Below are 14,266 nucleotides of genomic sequence, written 5' to 3'. Positions count from 1 at the left end.
TTTATTCGAGTGTCAAGTGTTCAAATTCGCGAGTGTGATTGTGAAAAGCTATTGCATTTCTATTATTTTGTCGTATTTCTCTCAAAGTCTGTAATTCCAAAACGTGTTTCATTTTTCAATCCAAAACGTGCAATATCGTTGTTTGTAAAACGCTTATCGTTTATCCTTATCGCTTCCGAGATTGTTCTTCCCAACTTCCAATCGGTTCGGTTCGGTACGCGCACGCTCCTAGAGAGAGCACGAATAGGAGCAGCAACTGTCAGGGGCCTGTTTCACAAGGGTGCAAGCCCCAGATGGCAAGCGGTGCTAGCGTCACATTCACCTGGAGGGAGAACGAATAGGAGCAACGTCAACCTGCGCAGACGTATGGAGCCTTTACCTGTAGTCCTGTACAGGTTAGAAAGAGAGAGTGAGAGAGAGTGAGTGAGTAAGACAGGTGAGACGACACCGAATTCTACCCCATTCAATATTCAATTCGCACTGTACTGCTCACCCCACAGCCCGACAGCTGTAGTTATAACCTCCAAGCGTTCGTTGTTTACCTTTTCGTAATGACAGATCCTCCGGAAACTAGCTTAACAGAGTCGAACATTAACATTAACGTATCTGTCCTAAATGAAACAACAATGGACAGTTATAAGAGTGTCATTCAATACAAATTGCTCTCCAATAAGCGCTTACGACTTATTCAAAAAATAGAATTCACTTTGAAAATTATCCAAGGTGAAATTTCTCAAGTCATGATCACTAAAATTGAAGATGATTTCGGTCTTTTCGAAAATATTAGTGAACAAATTTTTGAATTATCAGTTATTTATGACATCCAAGATGCTTCCCTGCATGAAATTCAATCAAAGTACGACGAAATGTATCCACGTTTCATTTGAATGTCAAAACCGCAAACTCCTGTAACCCCCCCCCCCACTGTTAGTAAATCAAATATTCAGCTACCGCGAATTCCACTCACAATATTCAACGGGAATGTAAGCAAGTGGAACGAGTTCCACAATAATTTTAAATGTCTCATTCATGATAAGGACAGTTTGTCTGCTATTGAGAAATTCAAATACTTACGATCAAGTTTGAGAGATTCTGCTTATGAGAGCATTTCAAGCATTCCTTTATCCGAACAAGGCTACTCATTAGCATATAAACAGTTACAAAGACGTTATCAGAATCCACGTATCTTATCAAACTATTTCATTGATCAGATTCTCGATTGTAAAAGTGTTACAAAAGCTGACTATAATTCAATTCGGCAATTCATTGATGTAAATCAAGCGGCAATAGAGTCATTGAAGGGTCAGCAAATTGATGATCATTTTGATTTTGTTGAGGAAAATCGACATGAAAACTCGGTATGATTTTGAATCGTCATTGTTGCCTAATGAAATACCGAAGTGTAAATCTTTACTAGATTTTCTGATCAAAAAGTCAAGAACCATTGAACTTGTCAATGCAGCCGGAAAATCCACGTCAACTAAATTCAATTCTAATATCGATAAGCCAAAAAATATATTTAATTCTAGCCTGATAGTTGCTAGCACTTCAAACGCAAACTCAGACTCTGAAAATTCAAACGTGAATAGAAAAGGTAACACCTCATGTAACGTTTGTTCATCAAATGATCACAACATCTATTCCTGTCCAAAATTATTCAAAATGACAGCCGAAGAAAGATATGATGCTGTTAAGAGATTGAAACTTTGCTTTGCTAGTCTTGGCAACCATAATAGAAAATTATGCCGCTCCAATAAATCTTGCAAAACTTGTAGTTCGACTGGTCATCACACATTACTCCATTTTGAAAAAATGCCGCTCAGATCTGAACCTCAAACGTTGTCTTCTCAGTCTAATGTAGAAAACTCCGCTTCTAATGTATGTGATACCAGCCTTTCTGCATCCGACTCCTCAAATTGCTTGTTGGGTACAGCTCAAGTTATTGTGTTTGATGTATTTAATCGCGCTCATACCGCTCGTGCGGTGATTGACTCTGGATCGCAAGTTACCGTCATCACTAGAGAACTCATGAACAAGTTACATTTAAAACCAAGACCTCCTAGCAGAAGACTAGTCGGAATTGGGTCTCGAACGTCAATTACTTACGGAAACGTTGACCTGAGTATTTCATCTAGATTCTACAGTGTCATCGAATCTAACGTGTAATCAACCTAGCGTAAGTTTCAATTCAGCAGACTTCAGACAGTTCGCAAATTTAAAATTAGCAGATGAGAGATTTTATGAATCTTCCAAGATTGATTTAATCATAGGTGCTGATTGCTTCATCGACATTTTATGTAGTGAGCACACATTATTGAAGTTTGAGTCTGGGCCTCATGTGTTGAATACAAAATTCAGTTGTGTCGTTATCGGAAAGATTGATTCTGCCAGCCAGCCTAAAGCCGTTACAGCCTTACTCGCTTGTATAGAACAATACCACACTCATGTAACGCACCAGGTGGGCGGTCGGCTACGCAACTCAGCGCTTGCATATAATGTGAAGCATTCTCCACTACTGCCTAACAAATCTGAACACTTCACCAACCCTGTGGACATTGGCAATAGTCGAAGCGATCCATCCTGGCGCCGACAATGTCACCAGAGTGATGACACTTCACACCGCAAGTGGGGTCATGATTGAAGCGCGAATCGCGTGATCGTGCTTCCCATTAATAATTGAAATTTATACAGATCTACAACACTAGGAAAATGTTACAGTGTTGTAGCAGACTTTTTCTGAACTCTTAATTTTGTGTTTCTTCATTCAGTGTTATAGTTTGTTGTCTCCACTTACGTATTTCATATTCTACGTTATTTAAATTCCGTTGAAACGTAATGTGGTGGGCGGAATAGTTAGAACGCAAACAGTACAGTGCGTCTTATCGCTTTTAGTTCCCCCCCCCTCTCTCTCTCTACCTAGCTCTGTCTATCTCCAAGGAGGAGGAGAAGGATGATTTTCCCCGGCAGAGCTGGTGAGACCCCAGTTGTCGTTAAAACCACAACGTTACAACCGCATAAAGTAAGTCAATCCGCATTTTATGTATTTTCCTCGGTCCTCCGTATTTTGTAAACCCCTCAATGTTAACCCGCGCTGTTCATCTATTCTATAAATAGATAAAAATCTATTCCATCTTCAAATTAGCCTAAAATGCATATCTTATCTGATTTTTTCTAATCACTTTCGGGAGGGGGGTTAACCCTCCTCTTAACTGGTGGTAAAATTCCCAGACCCCACTGCCTGTTACCCCCATTAATTAAGGTCTGCGCACGCCTATGTATAGGACGGTCTGAAACGTCCTCACAGTTTGCATGCGGGCTACTCATACGACCATACGATCTTTTGTCAAAACAATAATGCAGAGTAAGATTCATAGTTGTACGTTGTTTTGTTCTCTTCACGTTCAATGTCAATTAGTGTATACATGTTTTTGGACTCCTCTGTATATCTATTAATATTTTATATACATTCTCAGTTCACACTAAGAGGCAGTATGAACCCAGCTAGAGCCCAGATAAAACTCATTTTATTATAAATTTTTGTTTATATGAGAATTATTCTTACTACTTATTTGTACTACAGTTGACACTTGACCAGGCAATGAGCCCAGCACATAGAATTAATGTCAGATCTACTCTATTATATTTTTGTTTATGTGAGTATTATTTGTTTGACTTCAGTTGACACTGTACGAGGAAATGAACGAGGCCGGAGCTCTGTTGCCGTCGCCGTTCCACTCGGAAGTTCACATCCACTTCCCGGCGGGAGCCGTGGACAAGGACGGGCCTTCGGGGGGCATCACCATCGCAGTGGCCCTCGTCTCGCTCTTCCTCAACACGCCTGTCGCACCCAACCTCACCATGACCGGCGAGCTCAGTCTCAAAGGGTTTGTTCTGCCGGTACGTTCAGCCAAAACACGTAGGCTAGCTACTCTGTCTATTATCGATTTGGCAGTATCAATAGTCGAGCAATTTCATCAATTGGCATCACTATAAGAATGAGATGTTTTCTTATTTTAGTAGTTAACTGAGGCTAGACACTAACGGTAGAATATGCATGATAAACATGCATGCACATGCATGTTTTTCATCAGCACATGCATGTTTTTCATCAGCGAGAGGTTTCTAACATGAAATAAACAACCAATAACCATAAATAAACCACTGGAAAATTACAAATTTTAATGAGACAAAAATAGTTCAACTACAAAAAATAGAGCAGCGATGAAAAAATAAACAACAAAAAATCGAAAATACCGAAACTTAAGCTCAAAACATTTTGCTTGAAGCCTTTCCGTGTGATCATACAACAAACAATGTATGACGTCATGTGTATAATGCATCATGCATGTTTCACCGTTAGTGGCCAGCTTTAGGATTAGTATCAAGTAACAAGGATTATGAAAATAAAACTAGAAAATAGTCAGTGATATTTTACATTAAACGTCGAAGTTAGAAGAAGTCCTGTCTTACAATTAACCTAAATCAACTAGATGAACCAATAAAATACTAATCTATGCATCAGTATATTTTAAATCACCGTTGGATGCATGTATATCAAATTCAACAGTTGTAGAATGATGTCATCTAAGGCTCGGGTTTGACCAAACCAGCAAATGCTTGTTCTCAACGGATATTATTAAAATAAAAAAGCAGTTATTGATTATTTATTACAAATTACAATACCAGGTCTTGCAAGTCCCATTGGATATTAACATTACAATTTTATTAAAACTAATGAAAAAATTAACTCATTCAGAACAGAGTATAAATGTTATAAACAGAATAGAAATAAGAATACACCTCAAATTTCATCAATACTAAGTAAATAAAATGACTAAACTTTAGTAAACAGAAACACATTCATACACACGCTCAAAGAAATTCCAACTCAAAAACAATAGATAAAATAGTTTACCCAGTTTAATAGGTTTGTAGCCGTCAGAGCTGAGAGACGTATTTCCTCATGCTTCTTATGTGTCGGGTCGTCCCTATGTGTTTTAGGCTCCAAGATTTCTGCTCTGAATCAATGTTCGTTTGGTCTTACGTCAGAATCACCTATATACACAAACTTTTAAATTGAATATCTAACAAAATTTTAATCAAACAAAGATTTGTAACGATCTAACGATTCTATTTTATTTGTTTACAGTATGCGCATTTGATTTTAAATGAATTCATAATGAATTTGTGATCTGTTATTAATTTGAATATGCCATTAAATTATGATATCTATTGAATATCTGATATTTGAATCTTAATTGAACTACTAAACTACTTAATCTACTATTAAGTTGAATATTCCTGTATGCAAACAGTTAAAAACTTGTAAAACTCAACAACTCGACTAGTTGTAGTCGAGTGGTTTGGACGCTGGACTCTGCACCAGAAGCCTCAGATTCGAATCTCGGCAAGGCTAGAAATTTTTCTCAGCCACTCCCGTGTTTCGGATGGATATGTTGAACCTTCGATCACGGCTGCCTTGAAGCAATCGTTAAGTCATGTCAGATGCTCTGAAATTGATTATTCGCGACCTGAAAATTCTCACACTAGACCTGAGCCAGTCAGGTCATTTGGCATTCATTCATTCAGTCAAAATCAATTCTAATTTGCATTTTGCAATGATGATATACAACCTTATTCATTTTCACAGGTTGGAGGCATTAAACAGAAAGTATTGGCAGCTTACGAACAAGGCTTCAAAACGGTGATACTCCCCAAATTGAACCAGAAAGATGTGTCGGAAACTCCCAACGAGGTGAAGGTAAGTTATCAATTACGTTATTGATCTAAAGTTGTGTTGTTTATATTGAATCTATTTATTTATCCGTACAGAACTTATTACTTTAAAATGGAAATGCTATATTGTGCATAACATCACTTTTATCCGACTTTGATCATACTCACTTGACATTGTTCTGATCACAGATTAGAATCTATCTTGTTTTGTGCAACCCATCAGAAATGTAAAAATATTAGTAATAGGAATGTGCCTTCGTTTGTCCCAAATTGAACGAAGTAAATCTGATTGGGCTAAGGCCGGGCAAGAAACAAAAAATCATATTTAATCAGTTTATCATCATATATTTAATACATCATCATTATTTAGTAATGAAGAACTTGAGTTTATGAATAATCAAAATTAGTTTTATTGAGGAAAATCCAAATGCATTCCTAATTCTTCCATATGTTTATAGGTTGTCTCTACACATGAACCTGATTAATTTTATAGGTTGTTCGTCCCTGTCTCAATTTAAATCCTGATTAAGCTAGGATATGTCTTCTTGGAGAATTAATTTGTCTTCAAGACAAATAATGAAGACTACAAATTTAATTGGTTGGTCTTTTATGCTAGATTTTCCTTAATATGGAACTAAATGAGACAAGAAAACTAATAATACTAAAAATGCAAGCAAATAATTTCAAGTCTTGAAATTGTCATTCCAAATTAATGATGCTGACATATGTGAAAAAATTATACCAATGAAGCATTAAGGCTGTGCAAAGGCTAAAAGTAAACTTTCTATTGGTGATATTTTTCAAAGTTTTTCGATTTGTATATCATCAAGCTATCAAAATAAAAAAGTTTTCTCAGGAAAACATTTTTTTTCGATCATTACTTTTTGAGATAAGAGCGCCTAAAGTTTAAATTTTTGGGACGGAACATTTCAAATTCGGTTATAGATAAATCCATGAGATTTAGATGATTGATTCTTCATGGTATTGTTGATCTAGTAAAAAAAAATTTTCTGAAAATATCCATTTTCAATAAAGTTATTCAATTTACCAAAAATTACCAAAACTAACTCAACAAAAAAATATTTTTGGTCATTTTTAGTAAATTGGATAACTTTATCGAAAATTGATTTTTCCATAAATTTGTGTTTTACTAGATCAACAATACCATGAAGAATCAATCCTCTCAATCTCATGGATTTATCTCTTACCGTATTTGAAATGTTCTGTCCCGAAAATTTAAACTATATCTCAAAAAGTAATGATCGGAAAAAATCTTTTCCTGAGAAAAAGTTTTTATTTTGATAGCTTGATGATATACAAATCGAAAAACTTCGAAAAATATCACCAGTAGAAAGTTTATTTTTAGCCTTTGCACAGCCTTAAAGAGCTCATAAACGTTTTGTGTTTTGACATATGATATGTTTGATATTTCAGGATGCTATGGAATTTGTTTTTGTCGAGACAATGGATGACGTATTGCACGCAGCTTTCAATGGAGCCGTCACGTTGAATAACGTCTACGAACATCCTCTCACTAGTAAACTGTAAATCTGCTCACAATATCCAGTTGGGTGATTGTGAAATAATGTAACCTATTTTTACGCTTATTTATACTACTTGGGGGTTTTGTAATATCTATTATTAAAGTACTTGTGGTTGGGAAAGCAGGATTTATACTCGTTACATGTGAATTATGGCAATTGATTGATTATTAATACATTACTATTTATGGAATAAAGGTGATTATTATTATGAGGTTATAGAAACGGGTTGCACACTCTTATAATTGATGAATGGAATTGATCGAATGTTTGAAGAAATATATGAATGCCATTCAAGCACTTAGTCTATGCCATTCAATTGTAGACCTCTACTCATTATTTCACTTTTGGGTTGACATTTGACTGGCAATCTTGAAAGAAGCTCATCTATGTAGATTATCCCAGCAATCATAATTCTATTCTCCTTTCCTATCAAATGTGTTGTTACTTTTTCCAGATCTTTGGTTGCAGTTGTTAAATTTGGTTTGAAAGTTGGGAATTTTATTCATAAACTGAAACGTTGCTGAAATGATTTGAAATGGCATTCAATGCTTACATTCCCCTATTCATAAATCTGTCTATATGAGTGCCTAATTCTTTATTAATATATAAAGTTATGTAATATGTTATTAAAGTAACATATTCTAAAGATATTGATGACATTGAGATTATAAATGAACACTTATTTTTAAATGTAACTCATTCTGATAACAATTTTATCTTTTCCACTATTTACTAACTTAATAAACTGGAATTATTTTGAATGACATAATGACTTAAAAATAGCATGAAGTTGATAAGCTAGAAATTATTTTCATCGATGACATAATGACTCAATATTGTCATCAACTCAGCTCAATCAACTCAATTTTGTCAGCTGGAAAATATTTTTATAAATGACAAAACTTATTCAGTCATGTAAAATTATTACACTTATGTGAGAAGGCATGTGCCCAAAACTGTCCCTTCTCAAATTAATAATACAGTCCAAATCAAAATGTAGGTTAAGCTATTATCACTTATTAAAATAACAATTCACACTTCAAAAAAGGAACAAATTACAATTAAAAATAGATATACCGAAGAACTAAATCTCATAAAGTGATAATTGATTAATTTAGTTCACATATATACATGCATTTGAGTTATTTTAAAAATTCATATATTTTAGTGGTCTTAGTACATCTTGGACAGGAAATTCCATCAAGTTCCTCATTAAACGATCGTTTCACTTCTAGGCATTCATTGCACATTAAGTGTCAGCACTTCAGTACTACCATATTGATATTCCACTGCTGGCTACAGCAATAGTAAAAGAAACAGAATTCCATAGATAATCTCCTTTATTAAAATTGTCATCTCTTCTTATTTGCCTGTTTGATTTCAGTGCTGCTATGCAGACACTGTGACGGTGACAATGCTGCCTCTGCTATTCTGGCTGTCACCGATCTGGTTGGTACCGCACGCACTGGTAAGGCAGATGTAGGCCTACCGCTTGCCACTCTATCATCTGCTGATGGAACTGAAGTAGGCCTAGTGGCTGTTGTTGTGGATGCTCCACTTTTTCTACATGTTCTTCCAACTGCTGAAGCAGCACATGTCGCTGGAGATAGTTTTGATGACATTTTAGCAATCGTGGATGAATAAGGCAATGACTGTGCTATGGTATTTCTGATGCGTGCCCCTGTTGATGGTTTTGAAGATGACTTGGTCTTAGTGGATGAAGCTCCACTCTTTTTTCTCAAGCTCTCAACTTCTAATGCTGCAGACCACCTCCTTCATCCTGGGCTCTTGCCACTGTTCCCTGCTGCACCATAATTATTCCGGATGATGTCCTGCAATAAAAAGGCATGTGCCTAACAAATTTGTGCTAGAAATTCAGTTTTCATTACATCATCATAGACAGGAAACTCCATTAAGTGTCTGCACTTCTTTAATACCATATTGAAATTCCGCTGCTGGCTACAGCGATAGCAAAATCAACAGAGTACCATAGATAAGCTCCTTTATAAAAATTGTCGTGTCTTCTTATTTGCCTGTTCAATTTCAGTGCTGCTATGCAGACACTGTGCCAGTGATAATGCTGCCTCTCCTATTCTGGCTGTCACTGATCTGTTTGGTACCGCACGCACTGGTAAGGCAGATGTGGGCCTACCGCTTGCCACTCTATCATCTGCTGATGTAACTGAAGTGGGCCTAGTGGTTGTTGTTGTGGATGCTCCACTTTTTCTACTTGCTAATGGAACTGAAGTAGGCCCAGTGGCTGTTGTTGTGGATGCTCCACTTTTTCCACATGTCCTTCCAACTGCTGAAGCAGCACATGTCGCTGGAGATAGTTTTGATGACATTTTAGCAATTGTGGATGAATAAGGCAATGACTGTACTATGGTGTTTCTGATGCGTGCCCCTGTTGATGGTGCTGAAGATGACTTGGTCTTAGTGGATGAAGCTCCACTTCCTTTGCATTCGCTCCCAACTTCTAATGCTGCAGATCCTTCATCCTGGGCTCTTGCCACTGTTTCCTGCTGCACCGTAATTATTCCAGATGATGTCCTGCGATAAACAGGCGTGTGCTTCACAAATTTGTGCTAGAAATTCAGTTTTCATAACATCTATATAGGTAATGTTTTTATCTTAAATGTAATTATTGACACTTATACTTGAGCTCACATCCACTTTTGAAAGTAATTCTATTAGAAAACTTGCTCTAAAGAAATTCGTTCCAATTCCTCTGACTAGTGGTTCAATAGTAATGCATTTTTACAAATGGTTGAGTAGCTGTCCATGGTCTCACATGCAATTTTTGTCATTCATGTTTGTGATATTATTGTGCTATTGATTGTTGTAATATTATGACTGAAATATGCGGATTTCTTATAATTATGTGTAGTTTTGAACAGTGGAATCTTTAGCTTTTTCATGTATTTATTTATATTAAGGTTTTGAAATATTTGTAGTTAGGCACTCATCAAGACAGATTCATGATTAGGGGATTGTAAGCATTGAATGCCATTTCAAATTATATCAGTAACGTTTTAGTTTATGAATAAAATTCCCAACTTTCAAACCAAATTAAACAACTGCAACCAAAGATCTGGAAAAAGTAACAACACATTTGATAGGAAAGGAGAATAGAATTATGATTGCTGGGATAATCTACATAGATGAGCTTCTTTCAAGATTGCCAGTCAAATGTCAACCCAAAAGTGAAATAATGAGCAGAGGTCTAGAATTGAATGGCATAGACTAAATGTTTGAATGGCATTCATATATTTCTTCAAAGATTCGATCTTTCATTCATCAATAATTGATTTATATATTTATATTATAAGAGTGTGCAACCCGTTTCCATAACGGCCACTAGGCCTACTTCAGTTCCATCAGCAGATGATAGAGTGGCAAACGGTAAGCCTACATCTGCCTTACCAGTGCATGTGGTACCAACCAGATCGGTGACAGCCAGAATAGCAAAGGCAGCATTGTCACCTGCACAGTGTCTGCATAGCAGCACTGAATTTAAACAGGCAAATAAGAAGAGACGACAATTTTTATATAGGGGCTTTTCTATGGTATTCTGTTGATTTTGCTATCGCTGTAGCCAGCAGCGGAATATCAATATGGTAGTACAAGTGCGGACACTTAATGTGCAATGAATGCCTAGAAGAAAAGAAATGATGGTTTAATGAGGAACTTAATAGAATTTCCTGTCCAAGGTAGGTGTAATGGAAACTGAATTTCTAGCACAAATTAGTGAAGCAGGCGCCTGTTTATCACAGGACATCATCTGGAATAATTATGATGCAGCAGGAAATAGTGGCAAGAGCCCAGAATGAAGGAGCTTGGTCTGCAACAGTAGAAGTTTGGAGCGCGTTCAAAGGAAGAGGAGCTTCATACACTAAGACCAAATCATCTTCAAAACCATCAACAGTTGGGAACGGATGGAGTAGGAATGGAGCTCCATCATTTGAAACTAAGTCATCTTCAGCTTCTTCAGCAGTTGGGAGCGCATGCAAAGGAAGTGGAGCTTCATCCACTAAGACCAAGTCATCTTCAGCACCATCAACAGGGGCACGCATCAGAAATACCATAGCACAGTCATTGCCTCATTCAACCATGATTGCTAAAATGTCATCAAAACTATCTCCAGCGACATGTGCTGCTTCAGCAGTTGGAAGAACATGTAGAAAAAGTGGAGCATTCACAACAACAACCACTAGGCCTACTTCAGTTCCATCAGCAGATGATAGAGTGGCAAGCGGTAGGCCTACATCTGCCTTACCAGTGCGTGCAGTACCAAGTAGATCAGTGACAGCCAGAATAGCAGAGGCAGCATTGTCACCAGCGCATTGTCTACGTAGCAGTGTCTACATAGCAGCACTGGAATTAAACAGGCAAATAAGAAGAGATGACAATTTTAATAAAGGAGCTTATCTATGGTATTCTGTTGCTTTTGCTATTGCTGTAGCCAGCAGCGGAATATCAATATGGTAGTACAGAAGTGCGGACACTTAATGTGCAATGAATGCCTAGAAGAAAAGAAACGATGGTTTAATGAGGAACTTAATGGAATTTCCTGTCCAAGATAGATGTAATGAGAACTGAATTTCTAGCACAAATTTGTGAAGCAGGCGCCTGTTTATCACAGGACATCATCTGGAATAATTATGGTGCAGCAGGAAATAGTAGCAAGAGCCCAGGATGAAGGAGCTTGGTCTGCAGCATTAGAATTTGGAAGTGCGTGCAAAGAAAGTGGTGCTTCATCCACTTTGACCAAGTCATCTTCAAAACCATCAACATTTGGGAACGGATGGAGTAGGAATGGAGCTCCATCAATAAAAACTAAGTCATCTTTAGCTCCTCAGCAGTTGGGAGTGCATGCAAAGGAATTGGTGCTTCATCCACTAAGCCAAGTCATCTTCAGCACCATCAACAGCGGCACACATCAGAAATACCATAGCTCAGTCATTGCCTTATTCATCCATGATTGCTAAAATGTCATCAAAACTATCTCCAGCAACATGTGCTGCTGCAGCAGTTGGAAGAACAAGTAGGAAAAGTGAAGCATTCACAACAACAACCTCTAGGCCTACTTCAGTTCCAAAAGCAAATAGAAAAAGTGAAGCATCCACTACAACAACCACTAGGCCCACTTCAGTTCCATCAGCAGATGATAGAGTCGCAAGCGGTACGCCTACATCTGCCTTACCAGTGCATGCGGTACCAACCAGATTGGTGACAGCCAGAATAGCAGAGGCAGCATTGTCACCTGCGCAGTGTCAGCATAGCAGCACTGAAATTAAACAGGCAAATAAGAAGAGATGACAATTTCAATAAAGGGGATTATCTATGGTATTCTGTTGCTTTTGCTATTGCTGTAGCCATCAGTGGAATATCAATATGGTAGTACAGAATTGGGGACACTTGATGTGCAATGAATGCCTAGAAGAAGTGAAACGGTCGTTTAATGAGGAACTTGATGCAATTTCCCGTCCAACATGGATGTAATGAAATTTGAATTTCTAGCACATATTTGTGAAGCACGTGCCTGTTTATCGCAGGACATCATCTGGAATAATTACGGTGCAGCAGGAAATAGTGGCAAGAGCCCAGGATGAAGGAGTTTGGTCTGCAGCATTAGAAGTTGGGAGCATGTGCAAAGGAAGTAGAGCTTCATCCACCAACACCAAGTAATCTTCAAAACCATCAACAGTTGGGAACGTATGGAGTAGGAATGGAGCTCCATCATTTAAAACTAAGTCATCTTCAGCTCCTTCACCAGTTGGGAGCGCGTGCAAAGGAAGTGGAGCTTCATCCACAAAGACCAGGTCATCTTCTGTACCATCAACAGGGGCACGCATCAGAAATACCATAGCAGAGTCATTGCCTTATTCATCCACAATTGCTAAAATATCATCAAAACTATCTCCAGCGACATGTGCTGCTTCAGCAGTTGGAAGAACATGTAGAAAAAGTGGAGCATCCACAACAGCAGCCACTAGGCCAACTTCAGTTCCATCAGCAAGTAGAAAAAGTGAAGCATCCACTACAACAACCACCAGGCTTACTTCAGTTCCATCAGCAGATGATAGACTGGCAAGCGGTAGGCTAACATCTGCCTTACCAGTGCGTGCGGTACCAACCAGATCTGTGACAGCCAGAATAGCAGAGGCAGCAGCGCAGTGTCTGCGTAGCAGCACTGAAATTAAACAGGTAAATAAGAAGAGATGACAATTTTTATAAAGGAAATTATCTATGGTATTCTGTTGCTTTTGCTGTTGCTGTAGCCAGCAGGGAAATATCAATATGATATTACAGAAGTGCGGACAATTTATGTGCAGTGAATGCCTAGAAGTGAAACGATCGTTTAATGAGGAACTTAATGGAATTTCCTGTCCAAGATAGATGTAATGAGAACTGAATTTCTAGCACAAATTTGTGAAGCAGGCACCTGTTTATCGCAGGACATAATCTGGATTAATTATGGTGCAGCAGGAAACAGTGGCAAGAGGCCAAGATGAAGGAGCTTGGTCTGCTGTATTAGAAGTTGGGAGTGCGTGCAAAGGAAGTGGAGCTTCATTCACAAAGACCAAGTAATCTTCAAAACCATCAACAGTTGGGAACGGATGGAGTGAGAATGGAGCTCCATAATTTAAAACTAAGTCATCTTCAGCTCCTTCAGCAGTTGGGAGCGCATGCAAAGGAAGTGGAGCTTCATCCACTAAGACCTAGTCATCTTCAGCACCATCAACAGGGGCACGCATCAGAAATACCATAGCAGAGTCATTGCCTTATTCATCCACAATTGCTAAAACGTCATCAAAACTATCTCCAGCGACATGTGCTGCTTCAGCAGTTGGAAGAACATGTAGAAAAAGTGGAGCATCCACAACAACAGCCACTAGGCCAACTTCAGTTCCATCAGCAAGTAGAAAAAGTGAAGCATCCATTACAACAACCACCAGGCCCACTTCAGTTCCATCAGCAGATGA

At 37.9% G+C, this 14,266-nt stretch overlaps 1 protein-coding gene across 1 annotated transcript in view; it reads left to right on the top strand.

Annotated features, from left to right (window-relative positions):
* Positions 1–14,266, top strand: part of LOC111052276 (lon protease homolog 2, peroxisomal) — a 41,114-nt gene that overhangs the window by 24,094 nt on the left and 2,754 nt on the right. The window contains exons 12-14 of the mRNA XM_022338905.2: positions 3,679–3,897; positions 5,651–5,761; positions 7,171–14,202. Of these exons, the coding sequence (XP_022194597.2) occupies positions 3,679–3,897; positions 5,651–5,761; positions 7,171–7,284 (444 nt within the window). The 3' untranslated portion in view covers positions 7,285–14,202. The remainder of the gene's footprint in view (positions 1–3,678; positions 3,898–5,650; positions 5,762–7,170; positions 14,203–14,266) is intronic.

The sequence above is a fragment of the Nilaparvata lugens genome, chromosome 7 (genome assembly GCF_014356525.2).
Source record: "Nilaparvata lugens isolate BPH chromosome 7, ASM1435652v1, whole genome shotgun sequence".
Taxonomy (NCBI): Eukaryota; Metazoa; Arthropoda; class Insecta; order Hemiptera; family Delphacidae; genus Nilaparvata; species Nilaparvata lugens.
This window is presented reverse-complemented; position numbering and strand designations above follow the sequence as displayed.